The sequence below is a fragment of the Struthio camelus genome, chromosome 31, assembly GCF_040807025.1.
Source record: "Struthio camelus isolate bStrCam1 chromosome 31, bStrCam1.hap1, whole genome shotgun sequence".
Taxonomy (NCBI): domain Eukaryota; kingdom Metazoa; phylum Chordata; class Aves; order Struthioniformes; family Struthionidae; genus Struthio; species Struthio camelus.
This window is the reverse complement of record NC_090972.1, coordinates 3,445,972-3,471,655: the sequence shown is the minus strand read 5'-3', so window position 1 is coordinate 3,471,655 and position 25,684 is coordinate 3,445,972. Positions and strand designations below refer to the sequence as shown.

General features: G+C 69.0%; 2 protein-coding genes across 7 annotated transcripts; one reads left to right on the top strand and one right to left on the bottom strand.

Annotated features, from left to right (window-relative positions):
* Positions 1-896: 896 nt before the first annotated feature.
* On the top strand, positions 897-3,522 carry LOC138063068 (collagen alpha-1(III) chain-like). Of its 6 annotated transcripts, none has more exons than XM_068922837.1 (2): positions 897-1,520; positions 1,677-3,522. In XM_068922837.1, exons 1-2 carry the CDS (start codon positions 1,273-1,275, stop codon positions 3,520-3,522), a joined length of 2,094 nt encoding a protein of 697 aa, XP_068778938.1. In that variant the 5' UTR covers positions 897-1,272. The 6 variants fall into 6 exon arrangements, with proteins under 6 accessions (XP_068778938.1, XP_068778939.1, XP_068778936.1 ...); XM_068922838.1 differs by having other exon boundaries at positions 1,273-1,442; XM_068922835.1 differs by having other exon boundaries at positions 1,273-1,832; positions 1,911-3,522.
* TECR (trans-2,3-enoyl-CoA reductase) lies at positions 905-21,653 on the bottom strand. Its single transcript, XM_068922839.1, has 13 exons — positions 21,580-21,653; positions 19,616-19,666; positions 19,442-19,493; positions 17,316-17,360; positions 17,051-17,154; positions 15,221-15,336; positions 14,321-14,426; positions 11,673-11,745; positions 11,301-11,344; positions 10,387-10,444; positions 7,848-7,936; positions 6,173-6,218; positions 905-3,765 (listed from the first exon to the last, which is right to left on the bottom strand). The coding sequence occupies exons 1-13, from the start codon at positions 21,592-21,594 to the stop codon at positions 3,638-3,640; spliced, it is 927 nt and encodes a 308-aa protein (XP_068778940.1). The 5' UTR covers positions 21,595-21,653; the 3' UTR covers positions 905-3,637.
* Between the last annotated feature and the right edge of the window lie 4,031 nt (positions 21,654-25,684).

Here is a 25,684-nt window from a genome sequence, read left to right as displayed (position 1 = left end):
GGACGCTGGCGACGGTGGCCCGTCCCCACCCCGGGGTGACCGTGACCCCCCCGGCACAACCCCGTCCCGCTCGGGGACGCTGGCGACGGTGGCCTGTCCCCACCCCGGGGTGACCGTGACCCCCCCACACATCATCCTGCTCGGGGACGCTGGCGACGGTGGCCCGTCCCCACCCCGGGGTGACCGCGACCCCCCCCACCCCGGCACAACCCCGTCCCGCTCGGGGACGCTGGCGACGGTGGCCCGTCCCCACCCCGGGGTGACCGTGACCCCCCCACACATCATCCTGCTCGGGGACGCTGGCGACGGTGGCCCGTCCCCACCCCGGGGTGACCGCGACCCCCCCGGCACAACCCCGTCCCGCTCGGGGACGCTGGCGACGGTGGCCCGTCCCCACCCCGGGGTGACCTTGACCCCCCCAGCACAACCCCGCGACCCCCCCGGCACAACCCCGTCCCGCTCGGGGACGCTGGCGACGGTGGCCCGTCCCCACCCCGGGGTGACCTTGACCCCCCCAGCACAACCCCGTCCCGCTCGGGGACGCTGGCCACGGTGGCCCGTCCCCACCCCGGGGTGACCGTGACCCCCCCCCCACCCCAGCACAACCCCGTCCCGCTCGGGGACGCTGGCGACGGTGGCCTGTCCCCACCCCGGGGTGACCGTGACCCCTGATGCACCCTGGTCCCTGCTTGGGGACCCAGCTCACCCCGGGGACTGTGGCCCAGTGACAGGCCACGTGCGGGTGACGCGGTTCATCCCAGCCGCGGTGACGGGCCACCCATGGGTGACATGGGTTATTCCCGGGGACCGTGGCCCAGTGACAGGCCACACGTGAGTGACACAAGCCACTCCTTGGGTCTTGGGGACGGTGACACGGTTCGCTCCCAGCCAGTGATAAGCCAGATGAGGGTGACGTTATTTATTCCTGGGGACTGGCGCCCGATGGCAGGCCACGTGCGGGTGACATCGTTTGTCCCCAGCCAGGGTGACAGCCCACGCGTGGGTGACGTGCTTGGTCTCTAGGGACCGTGGCCTGGGGACAGGCCACACGCAGGTGACGCGGTTCGTCCCCAGGAGCCGCGGCGCCGGGCTGGCTCCGAGCAGCGAGGGGACGAGGGCGACGGTGTCCCCAGCGCGTCCCCTGCCCCTGCGGCTCGGGGCAGCAAGGGGACACTAGGGCTGGCACCGGGTGGCCACGGTGGCCCCAAGGGGGTCCCGGTGTCCCCTGGCCCCGCGGCTCAGAGCAGGCAGGGGACGACGGCCCGGGACAGGATGGCGGGGGACAGGTCCCCGTGTGCCCACGATGTCCCCGCGGCTCAGAGCAGGCAGGGGACGACGGCCCGGGACAGGATGGCGGGGGACAGGTCCCCGTGTGCCCACGATGTCCCCACGGCTCAGAGCAGGCAGGGGACGACGGCCCGGGACAGGATGGCGGGGGACAGGTCCCCGTGTGCCCACGATGTCCCCGCGGCTCAGAGCAGGAAGGGGACGACGGCCCGGGACAGGATGGCGGGGGACAGGTCCCCGTGTGCCCACGATGTCCCCGCGGCTCAGAGCAGGAAGGGGACGACGGCCCGGGACAGGATGGCGGGGGACAGGTCCCCGTGTGCCCACGATGTCCCCGCGGCTCAGAGCAGGAAGGGGACGACGGCCCGGGACAGGATGGCGGGGGACAGGTCCCCGGGTCCCCACGATGTCCCCACGGCTCAGAGCAGGCAGGGGACGACGGCCCGGGACAGGATGGCGGGGGACAGGTCCCCGTGTGCCCACGATGTCCCCACGGCTCAGAGCAGGCAGGGGACGACGGCCCGGGACAGGATGGCGGGGGACAGGTCCCCGGGTCCCCACGATGTCCCCACGGCTCAGAGCAGGAAGGGGACGACGGCCCGGGACAGGATGGCGGGGGACAGGTCCCCGTGTGCCCACGATGTCCCCACGGCTCAGAGCAGGAAGGGGACGACGGCCCGGGACAGGATGGCGGGGGACAGGTCCCCGTGTGCCCACGATGTCCCCACGGCTCAGAGCAGGAAGGGGACGACGGCCCGGGACAGGATGGCGGGGGACAGGTCCCCGTGTGCCCACGATGTCCCCACGGCTCAGAGCAGGAAGGGGACGACGGCCCGGGACAGGATGGCGGGGGACAGGTCCCCGTGTGCCCACGATGTCCCCACGGCTCAGAGCAGGAAGGGGACGACGGCCCGGGACAGGATGGCGGGGGACAGGTCCCCGTGTGCCCACGATGTCCCCACGGCTCAGAGCAGGCAGGGGACGACGGCCCGGGACAGGATGGCGGGGGACAGGTCCCCGTGTGCCCACGATGTCCCCACGGCTCAGAGCAGGAAGGGGACGACGGCCCGGGACAGGATGGCGGGGGACAGGTCCCCGGGTCCCCACGATGTCCCCACGGCTCAGAGCAGGCAGGGGACGACGGCCCGGGACAGGATGGCGGGGGACAGGTCCCCGTGTGCCCACGATGTCCCCACGGCTCAGAGCAGGCAGGGGACGACGGCCCGGGACAGGATGGCGGGGGACAGGTCCCCGGGTCCCCACGATGTCCCCACGGCTCAGAGCAGGAAGGGGACGACGGCCCGGGACAGGATGGCGGGGGACAGGTCCCCGTGTGCCCACGATGTCCCCACGGCTCAGAGCAGGAAGGGGACGACGGCCCGGGACAGGATGGCGGGGGACAGGTCCCCACGATGTCCCCACAGCTCAGAGCAGGCAGGGGACGACGGCCCGGGACAGGATGGCGGGGGACAGGTCCCCGTGTCCCCACGATGTCCCCACGGCTCAGAGCAGGCAGGGGACGACGGCCCGGGACAGGATGGCGGGGGACAGGTCCCCGTGTGCCCACGATGTCCCCACGGCTCAGAGCAGGAAGGGGACGACGGCCCGGGACAGGATGGCGGGGGACAGGTCCCCGTGTGCCCACGATGTCCCCACGGCTCAGAGCAGGCAGGGGACGACGGCCCGGGACAGGATGGCGGGGGACAGGTCCCCGTGTGCCCACGATGTCCCCACGGCTCAGAGCAGGAAGGGGACGACGGCCCGGGACAGGATGGCGGGGGACAGGTCCCCGGGTCCCCACGATGTCCCCACGGCTCAGAGCAGGCAGGGGACGACGGCCCGGGACAGGATGGCGGGGGACAGGTCCCCGTGTGCCCACGATGTCCCCACGGCTCAGAGCAGGCAGGGGACGACGGCCCGGGACAGGATGGCGGGGGACAGGTCCCCGGGTCCCCACGATGTCCCCACGGCTCAGAGCAGGAAGGGGACGACGGCCCGGGGCTGGACGGGGGGAAACGCGTCCCCGTGTCCCTGTGGCGTCCCCAAGGCTCAGAGCACAAAAGGGACGATGGCCTGGGATGGGACAGGGGAAATGGGTCCCCACGCTGTCCCCACCATGTCCCCACGGCTCACAGCAGGAAGGGGACGACGGCCCAGTGGCAGGACGGCGTGGGGACGGGTCCCCGCGGTGTCCCCACCGCCTCCTCGCCGCTCCGAGCAGGCAGGCGACGATGAGCTGGGAGGGTGCGACGGGTCGGGGAAACGGGTCCCCGTGTCCCCGCGGTGTCCCCGCCGCTCCCAGCGGGCAGGGGACGGCGGGCCGGGGCGGCGGCGGGGCGTCCCCGCGGCGTCACAGCAGGAAGGGGACGATGGGCGAGCGCAGCGGCGGGTAGTGGGGGAACTCGCGCAGGTAGCTGCGGTGCTTGCCCTTGGCCCAGATGGTCATCTGCACGAAGCCCACCAGCGAGAAGAGGGCCACTGCCGCCGGCGCGGCGGGCGTCAGGGCCACCCCGGGGTGCCGCCCGGCGCCCCGCCGCTGCGACCCGAAGCCCGGCGAGTGGCAAGCGGCCCGGGGACGTTCCGGCATGGGGCAGGGCATGGCACGCCCCAAGGTGGGACGTGGCACGCGTCTGGGTGGGATACGGGCACGGGAGCACCCCAGGGTGGGACGGGGGCACCCCAGGGTGGGATATGGCACAGGGACACCCCAGGGTGGGACAGGAGCACCCCAGGGTGGGACATGGCACAGGGACACCCCAGGGTGGGACAGGGGCACCCCAGGGTGGGACATGGCACAGGGACACCCCAGGGTGGGACAGGAGCACCCCAGGGTGGGATATGGCACAGGGACACCCCAGGGTGGGACAGGGGCACCCCAGGGTGGGACATGGCACAGGGACACCCCAGGGTGGGACAGGGGCACCCCAGGGTGGGATATGGCACAGGGACACCCCAGGGTGGGACAGGGGCACCCCAGGGTGGCACAGGGCACAGGGGCACCCCAGGGTGGGACAAGGACAGCTCAGGGTGGGACAGGGGCACCTCAGGGTGGGACAGGGCACAGGAGCACCTCAGGGTGGGACAGGGGCACCTCAGGGTGGGACAGGGCACAGGAGCACCCCAGGGTGGGACAGGGGCACCCCAGGGTGGGACATGGCACAGGGGCACCCCAGGGTGGGACAGGAGCACCCCAGGGTGGGATATGGGACAGGGATACCCCAGGGTGGGACAGGGGCACCCCAGGGTGGGACATGGCACAGGAGCACCCCAGGGTGGGATATGGGACAGGGACACCCCAGGGTGGGACAGGGGCACCCCAGGGTGGGATATGGGACAGGGACACCCCAGGGTGGGACAGGGGCACCCCAGGGTGGCACAGGGCACAGGGGCACCCCAGGGTGGGACAAGGACAGCTCAGGGTGGGACAGGGGCACCTCAGGGTGGGACAGGGCACAGGAGCACCTCAGGGTGGGACAGGGGCACCTCAGGGTGGGACAGGGCACAGGAGCACCTCAGGGTGGGACAGGGGCACCCCAGGGTGGGACATGGCACAGGAGCACCCCAGGGTGGGACAGGGGCACCCCAGGGTGGGACATGGCACAGGAGCACCCCAGGGTGGGACAGGAGCACCCCAGGGTGGGATATGGGACAGGGACACCCCAGGGTGGGACAGGGGCACCCCAGGGTGGCACAGGGCACAGGGGCACCCCAGGGTGGGACAAGGACAGCTCAGGGTGGGACAAGGACACCCCAGGGTGGGACATGGCACAGGAGCACCCCAGGGTGGGACAGGGGCACCCCAGGGTGGGACAGGAGCACCCCAGGGTGGGTCAGGGGACAGGAGCACCCCAGGGTGGGATATGGCACAGGGACACCCCAGGGTGGGACAGGGGCACCCCAGGGTGGGATATGGCACAGGGACACCCCAGGGTGGGACAGGGGCACCCCAGGGTGGCACAGGGCACAGGGGCACCCCAGGGTGGGACAAGGACAGCTCAGGGTGGGACAGGGGCACCTCAGGGTGGGACAGGGCACAGGAGCACCTCAGGGTGGGACAAGGACACCCCAGGGTGGGACATGGCACAGGAGCACCCCAGGGTGGGACAGGGGCACCCCAGGGTGGGACATGGCACAGGAGCACCCCAGGGTGGGACAAGGACACCCCAGGGTGGGACATGGCACAGGAGCACCCCAGGGTGGGACAGGGGCACCCCAGGGTGGGACATGGCACAGGAGCACCCCAGGGTGGGACAGGAGCACCCCAGGGTGGGTCAGGGGACAGGAGCACCTCAGGGTGGGATATGGCACAGGGACACCCCAGGGTGGGACAGGGGCACCCCAGGGTGGGATATGGCACAGGGACACCCCAGGGTGGGACAGGGGACAGGAGCACCTCAGGGTGGGACATGGCTTGGGGACACCCCAGGGTGGGACAGGGACACCCCAGGGCGGGACATGGCACAGGAGCACCCCAAGGTGGGACATGGCAGGGGGACACCCCAGGGTGGCAAAGGAGCACCCCAAGGTGGGATGTGGCATGGGGACACCCCAAGGTGGTTGGATATCCCAGGGTGGGACATGGCACAGGAGCACCCCAGGGTGGGACAGGAGCACCCCAGGGTGGGACAGGGGACAGGAGCACTCCAAGGAGGGACATGGCACAGGGACACCCCAGGGTGGGACCCGGGCATGGAGATACCCCAAGATGGGACAAGGACACCCCACGGTGGTGGGTCACAGGGACACCCCGGGGTGGCCCGGGGACACCCAGCACCCCAGGGTGCCCCGGCAGGACGTTGGGGTTGTGCCGAGGGACCCAGCCTGGCCCCGACCGCCGGGACCCCCACCTCCGGGTGCCCCCCACCTCCGGGTGCCCCCGACTCACCGGGCAGACACTGCGTCATGATGGTGAAGCCGATCCAGGACCCCACCTGCAGGGGGGCAGCACCCGTTAGCGGGGGGGGGAGCACCCACCGGGGGGGGGTTGTACCTCTTGGGGGGGCAGCACCCACTGCAGGGGGGGGCAACACCAGTTAAAGGGCGGCAGCACCCATTAAGGGGGGAGGCAGCACCCATGGAGGGAGCAGCACCCATGGGGGGGGCAGCACCCATTCTGGAGGGGGGGGCTGCACCTACTAAAAGGTGGCAGGAGCGATTGAAGTGGGGCAGCACCCATGGAGGGGGGCAGCACCCATGGAAGCAGGAAGCATCACCCGTTACAGGGTGGCAGCACCTATGGAGGGGACAGCACCCATGGAGAGGGGGCAGCAGCACCCATTGGGGAGCAGTAACACCCATTGGGGGGTCAGCACCCATTCGGGGGGCAGCACCCATCGGGGAGCAGTAACACCCATTGGGGGCAGCACCCATTCAGGGGGCAGTAACACCCATTGGGGGGTCAGCACCCATTTGGGGGTCAGCACCCATTCGGGGGGCAGTAACACCCACTGGGGGGTCAGCACCCATTGGGGGGGCAGCACCCATTCGGGGGGCAGTAACACCCATTGGGGGCAGCACCCACTAGGGGGGCGATAGCACCCATTGGGGAGCAATAACACCCATTGGGGGCAGCATCCATTGAGAGGGGGCAGTAGCACCCATTGAGGGGGAGCAGCACCCATGGAGAGGGGGTATCAGCACCCATTGGGGAGCAGTAACACCCATTGAGAGGGGGCAGCAGCACCATGGTGGGGGCAGCACTCATTGATGGGGGGCAGTAGCACCCATTGAAGGGGAGCGGCACCCATTGAGAGGGGGCAGTAGCACCCATTGAGGGGGCAGTAGCACCCATGGAGGGAGCAGCACTCATTGATGGGGGGCAGTAGCACCCATTGAAGGGGAGCGGCACCCATTGAGAGGGGGCAGTAGCACCCATTGAGGGGGAGCAGCACCCATGGAGGGGGAGCAGTAGCACCCATTGGGGAGCAGTAACACCCATTCAGAGGGGGCAGCAGCACCATGGTGGGGGCAGCACTCATTGATGGGGGGCAGTAGCACCCACTGAAGGGGAGCGGCATCCATTGAGAGGGGGCAGTAGCACCCATTGGGGAGCAATAACACCCATTGGGAGCAGCACCCACCGAGGGGGGGCATCAGCACCCATTGGGGGAGCAGCACTCATTGATGGGGGGGCAGTGGCACCCATGGAGAGGGGGCAGCAGCACCCATTGGGGAGCAGTAACACCCATTCAGAGGGGGCAGCAGCACCATGGTGGGGGCAGCACTCATTGATGGGGGGCAGTAGCACCCACTGAAGGGGAGCGGCACCCATTGAGAGGGGGCAGTAGCACCCATTGGGGAGCAATAACACCCATTGGGAGCAGCACCCACTGAGGGGGGGCATCAGCACCCATTGGGGGAGCAGCACTCATTGATGGGGGGGCAGTGGCACCCATGGAGGGCTGGCAGCACCCATGGAGGGGCAGCAGCACCCATCGGGAGGGGACACGAACACCCGTCATGCCGGGGCAGGGCAGCACCCACGCTGGGGCTTCAGGAGCAGTTACGGCGGGGGGGGCAGCACCCATGGGTGGGGGGGCAGCACCCGCTGCGGCGCTCACCTCGTAGGTGTAGTTGGGGCAGGAGACGAGCAGGAAGAGCCAGGTGAAGGGGTTGCGGGTCGGGTAGGGGATCTTGCGGGTCTTGGAGCCTGCGGCGGCCATGTCAACGCGCCGGCAGCACCCATGGGTGCACCTGTGCCCCGCTACCCCCACCCCGGCGGCACCCGCACGCCCAGGCACCCAGAATCGGCACCCATGTGCTCCCACGTGCCCGGGCACCCAGAACTGGCACGCACACGCATGAGCACCCAGAACCGGCACCCATGTGTCTGAGCACCCAGAACTGGCACCCACACGCATGAGCACCCAGAACTGGCACCCACACGCTCCCACATGGGGCTGCACCCAGAACCAGCACCCACACGCATGAGCACCCAGAACTGGCACCCATGTGTCTGAGCACCCAGAACGGGCACCCACATGCATGAGCACCCAGAACTGGCACCCACACGCTCCCACATGGGGCTGCACCCAGAACCAGCACCCACACGCATGAGCACCCAGAACTGGCACCCATGTGTCTGAGCACCCAGAACTGGCACCCACACGCATGAGCACCCAGAACTGGCACCCACACGCTCCCACATGGGGCTGCACCCAGAACCAGCACCCACACGCATGAGCACCCAGAACTGGCACCCATGTGTCTGAGCACCCAGAACGGGCACCCACATGCTCCCACACGCATGAGCACCCAGAACTGGCACCCACACGCTCCCACACGCGGCTGCACCCAGAACCAGCACCCACACGCATGAGCACCCAGAACTGGCACCCACACGCTCCCACACGCGGCTGCACCCAGAACGGGCACCCACACGCATGAGCACCCAGAACTGGCACCCACACGCTCCCACACGCATGAGCACCCAGAACCAGCACCCACACGCATGAGCACCCAGACCTGCACCCATGTGTCTGAGCACCCAGAACTGGCACCCACGTGCTCCCACACGGGGCTGCACCCAGCACCCACACGCATGAGCACCCAGAACCAGCACCCACATGCTCCTATGCACGTGTGCACCCAAAACCAGCACCCACATGCTCCCACGCGCGCATGCACCCAAACCTGCACCCACACATGTGCAGTGCACCTGCACCCACACCCCCAACCGCCACCCACATGCTCCCACCCGTGGGGGACCCAAACCCAGCACCCACACGTGTCTACACCCAAAACTGGCACCCACGTGCTCCCACCTGCGCGTGCACCCCCAACTGGCACCCACCCGCTCCCACCCGCGTGTGCACCCAAACCCGCACCCACCCACCTGTGCACCCCCCAACCGGCACCCAAACCCGCTCCCACCCGCGTGTGCACCCAAACCCGCACCCACCCGCGTGTGCACCCCCCAACTGGCACCCACCCGCTCTCACCCGCGTGTGCACCCAAACCCGCACCCACCCGCGTGTGCACCCCCCAACCGGCACCCAAACCCGCACCCACCTGCATGTGCACCCAAAATCAGCACCCACCCACCTGTGCACCCCCCAACCGGCACCCACCCGCTCGTGCACCCAAACCCGCACCCACCCACCTGTGCACCCCCCAACCGGCACCCAAACCCGCTCCCACCCACGTGTGCACCCAAACCCGCACCCACCCACCTGTGCACCCCCCAACCAGCACCCAAACCCGCTCCCACCCGCGTGTGCACCCAAACCCGCTCCCACCCGCGTGTGCACCCCCCAACCGGCACCCAAACCCGCTCCCACCCGCGTGTGCACCCAAACCCGCTCCCACCCACTTGTGCACCCCCCAACCGGCACCCAAACCCACTCCCACCCGCGTGTGCACCCAAACCCGCACCCACCCACTTGTGCACCCCCCAACCGGCACCCAAACCCACTCCCACCCGCGTGTGCACCCAAACCCGCACCCACCCACCTGTGCACCCCCCAACCAGCACCCACCCGCGTGTGCACCCCCCAACCGGCACCTACCCGCTCCCACCCGCGTGTGCACCCAAACCCTCACCCACCCACCTGTGCACCCCCCAACCGGCACCCACCCGCTCCCACCCGCGTGTGCACCCAAACCCGCACCCACCCACCTGTGCACCCCCCAACCGGCACCCACCCGCGTGTGCACCCAAACCCGCACCCACCCACCTGTGCACCCCCCAACCGGCACCCAAACCCGCTCCCACCCGCGTGTGCACCCAAACCCGCACCCACCCGCGTGTGCACCCCCCAACTGGCACCCACCCGCTCTCACCCGCGTGTGCACCCAAACCCGCACCCACCCACCTGTGCACCCCCCAACCGGCACCCAAACCCGCTCCCACCCGCGTGTGCACCCCCCAACTGGCACCCACCCGCTCTCACCCGCGTGTGCACCCAAAATCAGCACCCACCCACCTGTGCACCCCCCAACCGGCACCCACCCGCTCCCACCCGCGTGTGCACCCAAAATCAGCACCCACCCACCTGTGCACCCCCCAACCGGCACCCACCCGCGTGTGCACCCAACCCCCCCCCCCGCAGGCGGGTGGCCCCCCGCCGGCACCCAACCCCGCGCCCCCGGGGGGCTCACCGGCGGGGCGCAGGTTGCGCAGGGCCACGTGGATCGAGAAGTTTCCCAGCTGGCAGAACTGGGGCACCCGGAGCCCTGAGCCGCGGGTGGCACCTGGCCCCGGCACCCACCCATGCCCCCCGGCACCTGCCCACGCCCCCCCCACCCAGCACCCACCGGCTACCTGGCACCCTCCCGTGCCCCCCGGTACATGCTGCTCCCCCCCCAGCACCCACCTGTCCCCCGGCACCTACCTGCGCTCCCTGGCACCCATTTGACCCCCGACACCCGCCCACGCCCCCCATCACCTCCTAGCACCCCCTCAGCACCCATCTGCTCCCTGGCACCCCCTCAGCACCTTCCTCTGCCCCCCCCCCGACCTCCTAGCACCCATCTGCTCCCCTGGTGCCCCCCACCACCCACTTGCACCTCCTAACACCCCCCAGCACCCACATTCCCTCCCTAGCACCCACCTGCCCCCCCAACACCTCCTAGCACCCACCTGCTCCCCTGCACCCCCCACCACCCACCTGCACCTCCCAGCACTTCCTACCACCCCCTGGCGCCCCCCAGCACCCACCTGCACCTCCCAGCACCCCCCAGCACCCACATCTCCTCCCCAGCACCCGCCTGTCCCCCAGCATCTCCTAGCACCCACCTGCTCCCCTGGTGCCCCCACCACCCACCTGCACCTCCCAGCACCCCCCAGCACCCACATCCCCTCCCCAGCACCCACCTGCCCCCCCAGCACCTCCTAGCACCCCCTGGCAACCCCCCAGCACCCACATCCCCTCCCCAGCACCCACCTGCCCCCCCAGCACCTCCTAGCACCCCCTGGCACCCCCCAGCACCCACCTGCACCTCCCAGCACCCACATCCCCTCCCCCGCACCCCAGCGCCCTCCTGGCACCCACCCGCCTGCCCACAGCACCCACCAGGAAGACGCCGAGCGCCAGCTTCACCTGCTCCTCGCCGTAGGCTGGGGGCGACGGGTGTCAGCGGCCCCCGTGCCTCAGTTTCCCCCAGGCACGAGACCCCCCCCCCCCGGGCCCTGGGGACAGGGGACGCGGGGACGCTCCCCGGGTGGTGTGACGTGACAGGGGCCGCGGGGACAGGGCCGCGGGGACAGGGCCGCGGGGACACTCCCTGGGTGGTGCGGACAGCAGGGGGGGGATGTGACAGGCGCCGCGGGGAGGGGGATGTGGGGACAGGGACACGGGGACACTCCCCGGGTGGTGCGGACAGCAGGGCGGTGACGTGACAGGCGCCGTGGGGACATGGGGACACAGGGACGTGGGGACACTCACCGGGTGGCGTGTACAGCGGGTGGTTGATGTAATAGGCCATCCAGGCGGCGAAGCCCCAGTAGTAGGTGCAGTTCTGGGGGCACGGCAGGGTGTCAGGGACCGCCTGGGGGACGTGGGGGGGGGCGCTGGGGACATGGGGTGGGCTCTGGGAGACATGGCGGTTGGGGGACGCGGGAGGACGCGGGCGGTGGGGACGTTGGGTGGGCGCCGAGGGACCCGGCGGTTGGGGGATGCAGGAGGACACAGGCGGGTGGTGGGGACGTTGGGTGGGCGCTGAGGGACACGACGGTTGGGGGACGCGGGCGGGTGGTGGGGACGTTGGGCGGGCGCTGAGGGACACGACGGTTGGGGGACGCGGGAGGACGCGGGCGGGCGCTGGGGACGTTGGGTGGGCGCCGAGGGACACGGGAGGACACGGTTGGGGGATGCGGGAGGACGCGGGCGGGTGGTGGGGACGTTGGGCGGGCGATGAGGGACACGGGAGGACACGGTTGGGGGACGCGGGAGGACGCGGGTGGGTGCTGGGGACGTTGGGTGGGCGCTGAGGGACACGACGGTTGGGGGACGCGGGAGGACGCGGGCGGTGGGGACGTTGGGCGGGCGCCGAGGGGCACGGTGGTTGGGGGACGCGGGAGGACGCGGGCGGGCGCCGGGGACGTTGGGCGGGCGCCGAGGGACACGGCGGTTGGGGGACGCGGGAGGACATGGGTGGGCGGTGGGGACGTTGGGTGGGCGCTGAGGGACACGGGAGGACACGGTTGGACGCGGGCGGGTGGTGGGGACATTGGGCGGGCGCTGAGGGACACGACGGTTGGGGGACACGGGGGGACACAGGGGACGTTGGGCGGGCGCTGAGGGACACGACGGTTGGGGGATGCAGGAGGACGCGGGCGGGCGCTGGGGACGTTGGGTGGGCGCCGAGGGACACGACGGTTGGGGGACGCGGGAGGACGCGGGCGGGTGGTGGGGACGTTGGGCGGGCGCTGAGGGACACGGGAGGACACGGTTGGGGGACGCGGGAGGACGCGGGTGGGCGCTGGGGACGTTGGGCGGGCGCTGAGGGACACGACGGTTGGGGGATGCAGGAGGACGCGGGCGGGTGGTGGGGACGTTGGGTGGGTGCTGAGGGACACGGCGGTTGGGGGATGCAGGAGGACGCGGGCGGGTGGTGGGGACGTTGGGTGGGTGCTGAGGGACACGGCGGTTGGGGGATGCAGGAGGACGCGGGCGGGTGGTGGGGACGTTGGGTGGGTGCTGAGGGACACGGCGGTTGGGGGATGCAGGAGGACGCGGGCGGGTGGTGGGGACGTTGGGTGGGTGCTGAGGGACACGGCGGTTGGGGGATGCAGGAGGACGCGGGCGGGTGGTGGGGACGTTGGGTGGGTGCTGAGGGACACGGCGGTTGGGGGATGCGGGAGGACACAGGGGACGTTGGGCGGGCGCCGAGGGACACGGCGGTTGGGCGACGTGGGAGGACACAGGGGACGTTGGGCGGGCGCTGAGGGACACGACGGTTGGGCGACGCGGGAGGACACAGGGGATGTTGGGCGGGCGCTGAGGGACCCGGCGGTTGGGGGATGCGGGAGGACGCGGGCGGGTGGTGGGGACGTTGGGTGGGCGCTGAGGGACACGGCGGTTGGGGGATGCGGGAGGACGTGGGCGGGCGCTGGGGACGTTGGGCGGGCGCTGAGGGACACGACGGTTGGGAGATGCAGGAGGACGAGGGCGGGCGCTGGGGACGTTGGGCGGGCGCTGAGGGACACGACGGTTGGGAGATGCAGGAGGACGTGGGCGGGCGCTGGGGACGTTGGGCGGGCGCTGAGGGACACGACGGTTGGGAGATGCAGGAGGACGCGGGCGGGTGGTGGGGACGTTGGGCGGGCGCTGAGGGACACGACGGTTGGGGGATGCAGGAGGACGTGGGCGGGCGCTGGGGACGTTGGGCGGGCGCTGAGGGACACGGCGGTTGGGGGATGCAGGAGGACGTGGGCGGGCGCTGGGGACGTTGGGCGGGCGCTGAGGGACACGGCGGTTGGGGGATGCGGGAGGACGCGGGCGGGTGGTGGGGACGTTGGGTGGGCGCCGAGGGGCACGATGGTTGGGGGACGCGGGAGGACGCGGGCGGGCGCTGGGGACGTTGGGTGGGCGCTGAGGGACACGACGGTTGGGGGACGCGGGAGGACGCTGGGGACGTTGGGTGGGCGCTGAGGGACACAGCGGTTGGGGGACGCGGGAGGACACGGGCGGGTGGTGGGGACGTTGGGTGGGCGCTGAGGGACACGACGGTTGGGGGATGCAGGAGGACACAGGGGACGTTGGGCGGGCGCCGAGGGACCCGGAGGTTGGGGGATGCAGGAGGACGCGGGCGGGTGGTGGGGACGTTGGGCGGGCGCTGAGGGACACGGGAGGACACGGTTGGGGGATGCAGGAGGACACGGGCGGGTGGTGGGGACGTTGGGCGGGCGCTGAGGGACACGACGGTTGGGGGATGCAGGAGGACGCGGGCGGGCGCTGGGGACGTTGGGCGGGCGCCGAGGGACACGAGGGTTGGAGGACACGGGGGGGACACGAGGGGTGGGGGGTGATGCGGGGGGGGACCTGGCCCGCGGGAGGGGACGCGGGTGACCTCGGGGAGGGGACATGGCCACCTTGAAGATGTTGCGCAGCGGCATGGTGCCGTGGGAGAAGCGGTGCACGAAGAGCGTCTCCAGCAGCCGCTTCACGTAGTGGAACGAGTGGCACACGCAGGCCAGGCTGGGGACGCCGGGGGGCACGTGGGGCGACGGTGACACCCCCTCGTCCCCTCCCCGGGACCCCACTGCCCCCCTCCCCCAACCGGGACCTCCTGTGTCGCCCCTCCAAGGCTGCAGGACCCCACCAGAATATCCCCAGGGGTGCAGGACCCCCCTAAAATGTCCCCAGGGGGTGGGAGACCCCCCTCGACTGTCCCCAGGGGTGCAGGACACCCCTTAAAATGTCCCCGGGGGTGTGGGATCCCCCCAACTGTCCCTAGGGGTGCGGGACCCCCAACGCAGACCCCATCTCCAAGGACCCCCAATGCAGCAGGACCCCCCCAGTGCAGCCCCTGAGATCCCAGGACCCCCCCCCCTCTGGACCCCCCAGGGCAGCCCCCCAGGGTGCCAGCACCCCCCTAGCGCAGCCCCCCCAGCTCCCAGCACTCCCCAGTGCAGCCCCCCAGTTCCCAGGACCCCCCCCAGACCACCCAGTGCAGCCCCCAGGGTCCTGACACCCCCGGACGCCGCCCCTCGGGTCCCAGGCCCCCCCGATGCAGCCCCCTGGCTCCCGAGACCCCCTGGCACGGCCCCCAGGTCCTGGGCCCCCCCAATGCCACCCCCTGGCTTCTGGGACCACCCAGCATGGTCCCCCCATGTCCTGGGGACCCCTCAATGCAGCCCCCTTGCTCCCAGGAACCCCTCAGCGTGGCCCCCCCCCCCAGGTCCTGGGACCCCCCAATGCAGACCCCTTGCTCCCAGGACCCCCCAGTGCAGCCCCCTTGCTCCCGGGACCCCCCTCCAGCGCACACTCACTGCACGACCGAGTGCTTGCTGGAGGTGAAGTCGTAGCGGGGGCCGTAGATGAAGGGCACGCGGAAGTAGAAGAGCAGGTAGATGAGGAGGGGGCCGGCGTACTCGGTGAGGAAGACCTGCGGGAGAGGGTGAGGCACGGGCGCGTGGCCGGAGGGACGGCCAGGCAGAGGGACGGATGGAGCGATCAAGGGAGGGATGGAGGGAGCAGTGGAGGGACAGCAGAATGAAGAGATGGAAGGTTGGAGGCACAGAGGGATGGATGGGGGGATCAAGGGATGGATGGGTGGAAGGAGCAGTGGAGGAACAGTGGAATGAAGAGACAGAAAGTTGGAGGTGCACAACGATCGATGGAGGAATCAAGGCATGGATGGATGGAAGGAGCAGTGGAAGGACAGCGGAATGAAGAGATGGAAGGTTGGAGGCACAGACGGATGGATGGAGGAATCAAAGGACGGATGGATGGATGGATGGAGCAGTGGAAGCACAATGGAACAAAGATGGAAAGTTGGAGGCACAAAGGGATGGATGGAGGGATCAAGGGATGGATGGATGGAAGGAGCAGTGGAAGGACAGCGGAATGAAGAGATGGAAGGTTGGAGGCACAGAGGGATGGATGGAGGAATCAAAGGATGGATGGATGGATGGATGGAGCAGTGGAGGCCCAATGGAACAAAGACGGAAAGTTGGAGGCACAAAGGGATGGATGGAGGGATCAAGGGATGGATGGAAGGAGCAGTGGAAGGACAGTGGAATGAAGAGATGGAAGGTTGGAGGAACAAAAGGATGGATGGAGAAATCAAGGGATGGATGGAAGGAGCAGTGGAAGGACAGTGGAATGAAGAGATGGAAGGTTGGAGGCACAGAAGGATGGATGGAGGAATCAAGGGATGGATGGAAGGAGCAGTGGAAGGACAGTGGAATGAAGAGATGGAAGGTTGGAGGCACAAAGGGATGGATGGAGAAATCAAGGGATGGATGGAGGGAGCAGAAGAGGGACAGAGGAATGAAGAGATGGTGGGTTGGAGGCGCAGAACAATCAATGGAGCAATCAAGGGACGGATGGATGGATGGATGGATGGAGCAGTGGAGGCACAATCAAAGACGGAAAGTTGGAGGCACAAAGGGATGGATGGAGGGATCAAGGGATGGATGGAGGGAGCAGTGGAAGGACAGTGGAATGAAGAGATGGAAGGTTGGAGGCACAGAAGGATGGATGGAGGAATCAAGGGATGGATGGATGGAGCAGTGGAGGCACAATCGAACAAAGACGGAAAGTTGGAGGCACAAAGGGATGGATGGAGGGATCAAGGGATGGATGGGTGGAAGGAGCAGTGGAAGAACAGTGGAATGAAGAGATGGAAGGTTGGAGCCACAGAAGGATGGATGGAGGAATCAAGGGACGGATAGAGGACAGAGCGATGGAAAAGAGTTTGGAGGGACGGAAGGATAGAGGCACAGGGATGAATGAATGGATCAAGGAGATGCACAGACAGGCAGACAGAACAACGGACGGACAAAGATATGGAGGAACGGATGGATGAACGGAAGCATGCATGGGGGAATCAAGGGAGGGATAAACAGTGGGATAAAAGGACGGAAGCACAGACGGACGGAGGGACACAGAAATAAACGGTGGGACGGACGGACAAAGAAAAACAGATGGGCAAAGGAACAGAGGGAGAGATGGAGAAAGGGATGGAGGAATCGGGAAGAATAGCAAGATGGAAGGACACGGGCACAGAGGAACGGATGAGCAAAGCAGTGGGCAGAGAGATGGATGGAGCGATGGATGGAGGGATGGACGCAGGGATACGGGGCTGGGCGGCTCACCGTCACCCAGCTGATCTGCGCGCCCAGGTCGCGGAAGTAGAAGGTGGCCGTGGTGCCCACGGGCAGGTTCTGCAGCACATCCTCGTCCTTCAGGGACTTCCCCTCTGGGGGTGGGTGGTGGGGGGGATAGGAGACAGTGGGTCACCCCATGGCACCCTGGGGTCCCCTGGGAGAGCCAGAGCTCCACCAGGAACTGGGGCGGGTGGTGGCGGACACAGCCCGGCCCCCCCGGGAGCCTGCGATCGTCCCCAGGGGTGGCACTCACTGGGGTCCAGGCGCAGCGACTGTCTGGCCGGGTACCACTGGGGGTCTGCGGAGAGAACAGAGATGGCTTTGATGGCACCGCTGGGACGTGGCCATGGTGAGGACCCCCACAGCCCCACGGAGGGTCCCCAGCCACAGTGGGGATCATCATGGTCCCACGATGGGGATCTCCGTGGCCCCGCGGAGGGTCCCCAGGCATGGTGGGAGTCACCAAGGTCCCGCGATGAGAACTGCCACAATCCCATGAAAGGCCCTTGGCTGCGACAGGGATCTCCACAGCCTCACGGAGGGTCCCCAGCCATGATGGGAATCACCATGGCCCCATGGAGGGTCCCTGGCCATGACGGGGATCACCACAACCCCACGAAGGGTCCCTGGAAGTGATGGGGATCTCCATGGCCCCATGGTGGGTCCCCACCCATGATGGGAATCACTACAACCCCACGAAGGGTCCCTGGCTGTGATGGGGACCTCCACGACCCCAGGGAAGGCCCAGGTCTGCAACAGGGATCACCAAAACCCCACAGAGAGCCCAGGAGCGTGATGGGGATCACCACGACCTCGCAGAGGGCCCAGAGGGCTGTGACAGGGATCACCACAACCCCACGGAGGACCCAGGGCCACAACAGGGATCACCACGACCCCATGGAGAGTCCCTAACCATGACGGGGATCATCACGATCCCACAGAGGGCCCAGGGCCGTGATGGGGATCATTCTGACCCCGTGGAGGGTCCCTGGTCATGACAGGGATCACCACGACCCCATGGAGGGTCGCTGGCCATGACAGAGATCACCACGACCCCGGGGAAGGCCCAGGGCTGCAACAGGGATCACCATGACCCCCACGGAGGGCCCAGGGCTGCGACGAGGATCACCACGACCTGAGGGGAGGTCCCTGGTCATGACGGAGATCATCACGACCCCGGGGAAGGCCCAGGGCCGTGACAGGGATCACCACAACCCCAAGGAAGGTCCCCGGTCATGACGGAGATCACCACGACCCCGGGGAAGGCCCAGGGCTGTGACAGGGATCACCACAACCCCAAGGAAGGTCCCCGATCATGACGGAGATCACCACGACCCCGTGGAAGGCCCAGGGCCGTGACAGGGATCACCACAACCCCAAGGAAGGTCCCCGGTCATGACGGAGATCACCACGACCCCGTGGAAGACCCAGGGCCGTGACAGGGATCACCACAACCCCAAGGAAGGTCCCCGATCATGACGGAGATCACCACGACCCCGGGGAAGGCCCAGGGCCGTGACAGGGATCACCACAACCCCAAGGAAGGTCCCCGATCATGACGGAGATCACCACAACCCCGGGGAAGGCCCAGTGCTGTGACAGGGATCACCACAACCCCAAGGAAGGTCCCCGATCATGACGGAGATCACCACGACCCCGTGGAAGGCCCAGGGCCGTGACGGGGATCACCACAACCCCAAGGAAGGTCCCCGGTCATGACGGAGATCACCACGACCCCGTGGAAGACCCAGGGCCGTGACAGGGATCACCACAACCCCAAGGAAGGTCCCCGATCATGACGGAGATCACCACGACCCCGGGGAAGGCCCAGGGCCGTGACGGGGATCACCACAACCCCAAGGAAGGTCCCCGGTCATGACGGAGATCACCACGACCCCGGGGAAGGCCCAGGGCCGTGACAGGGATCACAACCCAAGGAAGGTCCCCGATCATGACGGAGATCACCACGACCCCGTGGAAGACCCAGGGCTGCAACGAGGATCACCACAACCCCAAAAAAGGTCCCCGATCATGACGGAGATCACGACCCCGTGGAAGGCCCAGGGCCGTGACAGGGATCACCACAACCCCAAGGAAGGTCCCCGGTCATGACGGAGATCATCACGACCCCGTGGAAGACCCAGGGCCGTGACAGGGATCACCACAACCCCAAGGAAGGTCCCCGGTCATGACGGAGATCATCACGACCCCATGGAAGACCCAGGGCTGCAATGAGGATCACCATGACCCCACGGAAGGTGCCAAGGCATGACGGGGACCCATGACAGAGGGGCCCCGGCCACACTTGGGATCCCCACGGAGGGTCTCCGGCCGTGGGGGGGACACTCCACACCGGCAGGGACACCGGGCCGTACGTACGGGACTTGTTGAAGAGGCTCTTGATCTCGGCGACGGTGGCGTTGGGCTCCACCTGCAGGAAGCGGCGAGGCCGTGAGCGGGCGCCGGCGGGACCCCCTCCGCCGTCACCTCCGTCCCCGCCCGCGCGGGGCACCCACGGGACGCCCGGGCCCGCCGCCGCCGCCGCAACCTCACCTTATCCAGGAAGCACAGCTTCTCCCGCGTCTTGGCGTCCAGGATCTCCACCTCGAAAAAAAGCACGGCCTTTTTCGCCTTGGCGGCCTTGGGCTGCCGCCGGGGCCCGCCGCCGTCGAGGGCCAGCGGCAGGGGCTGGCCCCCGTCGCGGGGCAGCGCCAGAGCCTCCATGCCGCGGGGCGCCGGAGCCGCGCCGACGTTCCTAAGGGGAAACCCGATCGCCCGGCGGGCCGAGACGCCGGCCCCGGGGCTAAATATAAACGCGGGGAGGGGGAACGGCGGCCGCCTCCGCCAAGTCCCGTTTGGAAAAGACTCGCCGCGGCCCGGCTCCTCTTTTCCCGAACCAGGGTCCCGCTAGCGGGCGCCTGGGCCCAAATCGGCGTCTTTTCCCCCCGCCGCTCCCGGCACCGGCTCAGCCCCACGGACCCAACGAAATCCAAAAAAAACCACCCTCGGGGTCGGGGGGGGGGGGGGGAGGAAAAAAAAAAACCCGCCCGGCAGGGCCCAGCTCCAAGCAGGGTATTAATAGCGGCGACGGCCGACACCGACGCCGCTTTCGGTCTTTCCTGCCGCAGTTTTGCTCTTTCCAAGGCACGGCGTCGCTCTCGGGGGGCCGAGAGGAGCCGCGCGGCCACGGCCCGCAGGTAAGGACGGCCCCGGCGAGCCCGTCTTCGCCCTCTCTCCGCCCTTTCGGGGCCGCGCGGGGGTAGACGGGGCCGGCGCGAAGCCGGCGAGATTAAGCTGGATTTGCGGTGGCCGCTGGCAAGGTCGGGGGGGGGGGAAGCCGAGGTCGGCGCCGGATGAGCCGTGCCGGCCTTTGGGGTCGCGTTGGTATTTTCGGAGCGTATTTTGGAGGTGGGGGGGGTTTCCCACGGTGCGATGCAGCCCCTCAGCCCCGCGTTCGGAGACGGCGCCGAAAAAGCTTCCCCCCAGCACCACCACCACCCCGGCGACTCTTCGGTTTCCACAAAGGCTTAGGCCGGCGGCTCCCATTTCGGCGCGACTCGCGCCGCCAAACGCCCCGCAGAAGCCCGGGCGGCTAAAAACAGGCTCCAAGCGGCCGTTTCGTGGCGACACCCGATTCGGGCGAGGGGAGGAATAACCCCCGCGGCGGGCGCCGGGGCGCAGCCGGCGGACCCCCGCGAGGCAGGCGGGGGGGAATTTTCCCCGCCGCGGGGCGAAGCGGCGGCGTTTTCGGCAGCGCCGGGCCGGAGGAGGGAGACTCGCTCGACGGGAAGACGCTCCCGCGGGCGGGAAAACTTGGCGCGAGCCGCCGCCGAGCCGGGCGGGATCCGCTTGCTTCTTGACGCCGGCGGCCCCCGCGGGACGCGCTGAAGGCCCCGCCGCCGCTGAGGCCGCCCAACTCGTGACACCCCGCCGGGCCTCGAGCCAGGCCGCAGCCCTGCTGGCGGTTGAGGGCGGGGGGCCGCTGGCTCCCCCCCCCCACACCCGTTACAACACAGCGGCTGTTGAGAGAGCGGGGCGAGGTGCCGCACGGCAGCGGGCCCAGGCCCGGCCCCGTCGGGCCCGGTGCCCCCGACAAGGCGCCGCCGCCGCACCGGGCCCGGCGCCTCCTTCACACCCCGCGCTACTGCGCATGCGCGCGCTGCCCTCGGGGGCTAACGCGCATGCGCCGCCGCGCTCCTTTCCCCCCCCCCAATACACTCTGCCGCCGCGGCCGGCGGGAGCCGCGCGCATGCGCGCTCGCTCGCCGAGGCCGGCGCGGTGACCGGCGCATGCGCAGTAAGGACGCGGCGGCCTTCAGCGTGGTCTGTCCCGCGCATGCGCGCTCGCTCGCCGAGGCCGGCGCGGTGACCGGCGCATGCGCAGTAAGGACGCGGCGGCCTTCAGCGTGGTGTGTCCCGGTCGCGGCGCTCTCCGGCGGGCCGAGCGGGCGCGGGGAGGAGGAGGAGGAGGAAGAGGAGGGCCGGGACCCGGTGCCGCGGGACCCGGCGCCGCCTCACCTCGTAGTGCTTCATGGCTCCCCGCTCCGCAGCCGCCGCCGCTCCCGCCTGGCACCCGCTTCCCCCCTCCCCCGCCCTACCCACCCACGTGATCAGCAGCGGCTCACCTGGCGGGCGGGGCCCCCTCCCTCCGCCTCCGCCAATCGCCGCCGCGCGGGTGGCGGAGAGCGACCAATCACGACCGGGCGGCCTGGCAGCACCGCCCCCGGCCTCCCCCTCCCCGCCCTGTCAAGTCTCCGGGGCAACGGGAACGCATGACAACGCCGGGGCCAATAGGAAGCGAAGGCGGGGGGGGAGCTCGGAGTGACGGCGGCGCCAGCCAATGGGCTCGAGGCGGGACCGGCTAGGGCCAATCGAGGGGGCGGGCGGGCAAAGCCACCCCCCTCCTCCGCACGTGCCCGGCGGCGCGAGGCGGGGGGCGTGGCCTGAGGGGGGCGGGGCCGTGAAGGGGGAGCATGGCGGGTCCGAGGGGGCCGGGCAGCACCCTGGGGACACCCCGGTGTTGGGGACACCCTGGGGACACCTATCCTGGCGACACCTGGTCTTGGGGACACCTTGGGGACACCCGGTGTTGGGGACACTCCAGGGACACCTGTGCTGGGGACACCTGGTGTTGGGGACACCCTGAGGACACCCTGTGCCGGTGGCAGCACCCCAGGGACACCCAGTGTTGGGGACACCCCAGGAACACCCGTACTTGGGCCACCCGGTGTTAGGGACACCTTGGGGACACCCTGTGCATGGGGCAGCACCCCGGGGACACCTGGTGTTGAGGACACCCTGGGGACACCTGTACTGGGGACACCCAGTGTTGGGGACACCTTAGGGATACACGATGCCGGGGGCAGCACCCCAGAGACACTCGCTGTTGGGGACACCCTGGGGACACCCTGTGCCGGGGGCAGCACCCCGGGGACACCCAGTGTTGGGGACACCCCAGGGACACCTGTGCTTGGGACACCGAGTATTGGGGACACCCATGCTGGGGACACCCCGGGGACACCCTGTGCTGGGGACACCTTGGTGACACCTCTGCTGGGGACACCTGGTGTTGGGGACATCCCAGGGACACCCGTGCTAGGGGCAGCGCCCCGGGGTCACCCAGTATTGGGGACACCCTGGGGACACCTGTATCAGGGGCAGCACCCTGGAGACACCTGGTGTTAGGGGCAGCACCTCAGGGTCACCCAGTGTTGGGGACCCCCTGGGGACACCCGTGCTGGGGACACCTGTGCTGGGGGCAGCATCCTGGGGACACCTGGTGTTGGGGACACCCCGGGGACACCCTGTGCCAGGGGCAGCACCCCGGCAGCACCCGTGCTGGGGACACCCGTGACTCAGCGGGGCCGGTCGGGTGCGCTGGATGCTGAGTCAGCCCTGCCGTGTGCTGACTCGCCCTCCTCCCGCCCCCCCGGGTGCGGCACCCATGGGTGCCCTGGGGGCTCGGGATAGGGGATGGCACCCCGGCACGGGGGGAAGCAGTGGTGGTCCCCGTTCCCCTGTGCCCCACAGGGTCCTGCTGGCCTGGGGCAAGGGGAGGTGGCCCGGCAGCGTCACCCACCCTGGGGTGCTGGGTGTCCTCCCCGGGGTGGGGGAGGGGACGGGGTGCGGGTGTCCCCCTCTGGAGATGTGGGGGGGGACGGGTGATCGGCTGCCCCAGGGGCTCTGGGAACAATCAGGCCACGGGGTGGACATGGCGGGGTGGGGGGGGGACACGTCTGGGCGTGGGGACACCTGGGGCAAGGGGAGACACCTGGGGCATGGGGGGACATGTCAAGGCATGGGGACATCTGGGGCATGGTGACACGTCAGGATGGGGGAGACACCTAGGGCATGGGGGGACACCTAGGGCATGGGGCATGTTGGGGCAGTGGGGGACACGTGGGACATGGGGACACGTCAGGATTGAGGGGCACATCTGGGGCATGGGGAGATATGTCAAGGCATGGGGACACCTGGGGTATGGGGGGACACCTGCGGCATAGGGGGACATATCAAAGCATGGGGACACAACGGGATGAGGGGGACACATGGGGCATGGGTGGACATGTGGGGCATGGGGACACGTGGGGCAAGCGGGGACACCTGGGGCATGGGGACATGCTGGGATGGGAGGGACACCTGGGGCATGGGGGGACACCTAGGGCACGCGGACATGTCGGGGCAGTAGGGGACACCTGGGGCATTGGGGGGACATGTGGGGCAAGGTGGGATATGTCAAGGCATGGAGACGCATGGGGACACCTAGGGCATGGGGACACGTCGGGATGGGGGGGACAGCTGAGGTATGGGGACACCTGGGGCAAGGGGGACACGTTGGAGCAGTGGGGGACACCTGGAGCGGGGGGACACGTCAGGATGGGGGAATACCTGGGCATGGGGACATCTGGGGCATGGGGGGACAGCTGGGGCGTGGGGACACTTGGGGCATGGAGGGACACCTGGGGCATGGGGACGCATCAGGGCAAGGGGGGACACGTGGGGCATGGGGACCTGAATAGGGCCTGGGGACACATCAGGGCAGGGGGACATGACTTGGGGTGCGGGGTTGGCTCTAGGCCTATGGGGACACAGGGACGGCTTGGGGCACCGGGGGGCAGGCAGGGCATGAGGGGACACGTGAAGACATGGGGATGGCACGGGGATGGCTCCGGGCTTGGGGACAGCTTGGGACATGGGGGGGACACGGGACACAGGGGATGGCTCCGGACACAGGGTGACACATCGGGGCCCTCAGTGACATGTTGGGGTCCAGAAGGGACATGTTGGGGCCTGGGGGGAGGTCACGGGACACATTGGTGACACGTTGTGGTGGGGAGACAGTCGGGGTGGGGGACAGGAGGGGACACGGGGACACCAGCGGGTCCCCGGTGGCCCTGGTGAGCCCTAACGAGGCGGCTTCGTTAGCGTTCCCAGCCGCGCCTCATGACTCACCCCTGTTTGGGCTTGGCCTTAATGAGTCCCCGCGCCGGGGCTGGGTGCCACCACCCAGGGCTACCGGCCCTGTGTGTCCCCGTGTCCCTGTGAACTCTCATGTCCCTGTGTCCCCATATCCCTACACCCCCGTGTGCCCCGTGTCCCCATGTCCGTGTGTTGCTGCACCTTCGTGTCCCAGTGTCCCTTGTGTCTCCTTGTCCCCTGTCTCCACGTCTTGACGTGTCCCCATGTCCCTAGTTCCCCATGTCCCCGTGGTCAGGTGTCCCTGTGTCCCTGTGTCCTCATGTTCCTGCACCTCCATGTCCCTGTGTCCCCATGTCCCTGTACGTCCATTTCCCTGCATCACTACGTCCCTGTGTCCCCTTGTCCCCCATGTCCTCACCTCCCCATGTCCCTGTGACCAAGTGTCCCCCGTGTCCCTGTATCTTCCTGGTCCTGCACCTCCATGTCCCCGTGTCCCTCATGTCCCTGCATCGCTATGTCCCCATGCCTACGTGTCCCCCGTGTCCCCATGTCTCCATGCCCAGGTGACCCTGCGTCCCCCATGTCCCTGCATCGCTATGTCCCCATGCCTACGTGTCCCCCGTGTCCCCATGTCTCCATGCCCAGGTGACCCTGCGTCCCCCATGTCCCTGCATCCCTATGTCCCCATGCCTATGTCTCCCCCGTGTCCCCATGTCTCCATGCCCAGGTGACCCTGTGTCCCCATGTCCCTGCATCGCTATGTCCCCATGCCTATGTGTCCCCCGTGTCCCCATGTCTCCATGCCCAGGTGACCCTGTGTCCCCATGTCCCTGCATCGCTATGTCCCCATGCCTACGTGTCCCCCGTGTCCCCATGTCTCCATGCCCAGGTGACTTTGTGTCCCCATGTCCCTGCGTCCCCCATGTCCCTGCATCGCTATGTCCCCATGCCTACGTGTCCCCCGTGTCCCCATGTCTCCATGCCCAGGTGACCCTGCGTCCCCCATGTCCCTGCATCGCTATGTCCCCATGCCTACGTGTCCCCCGTGTCCCCATGTCTCCATGCCCAGGTGACCCTGCGTCCCCCATGTCCCTGCATCGCTATGTCCCCATGCCTACGTGTCCCCCGTGTCCCCATGTCTCCATGCCCAGGTGACCCTGTGTCCCCATGTCCCTGCATCGCTATGTCCCCATGCCTACGTGTC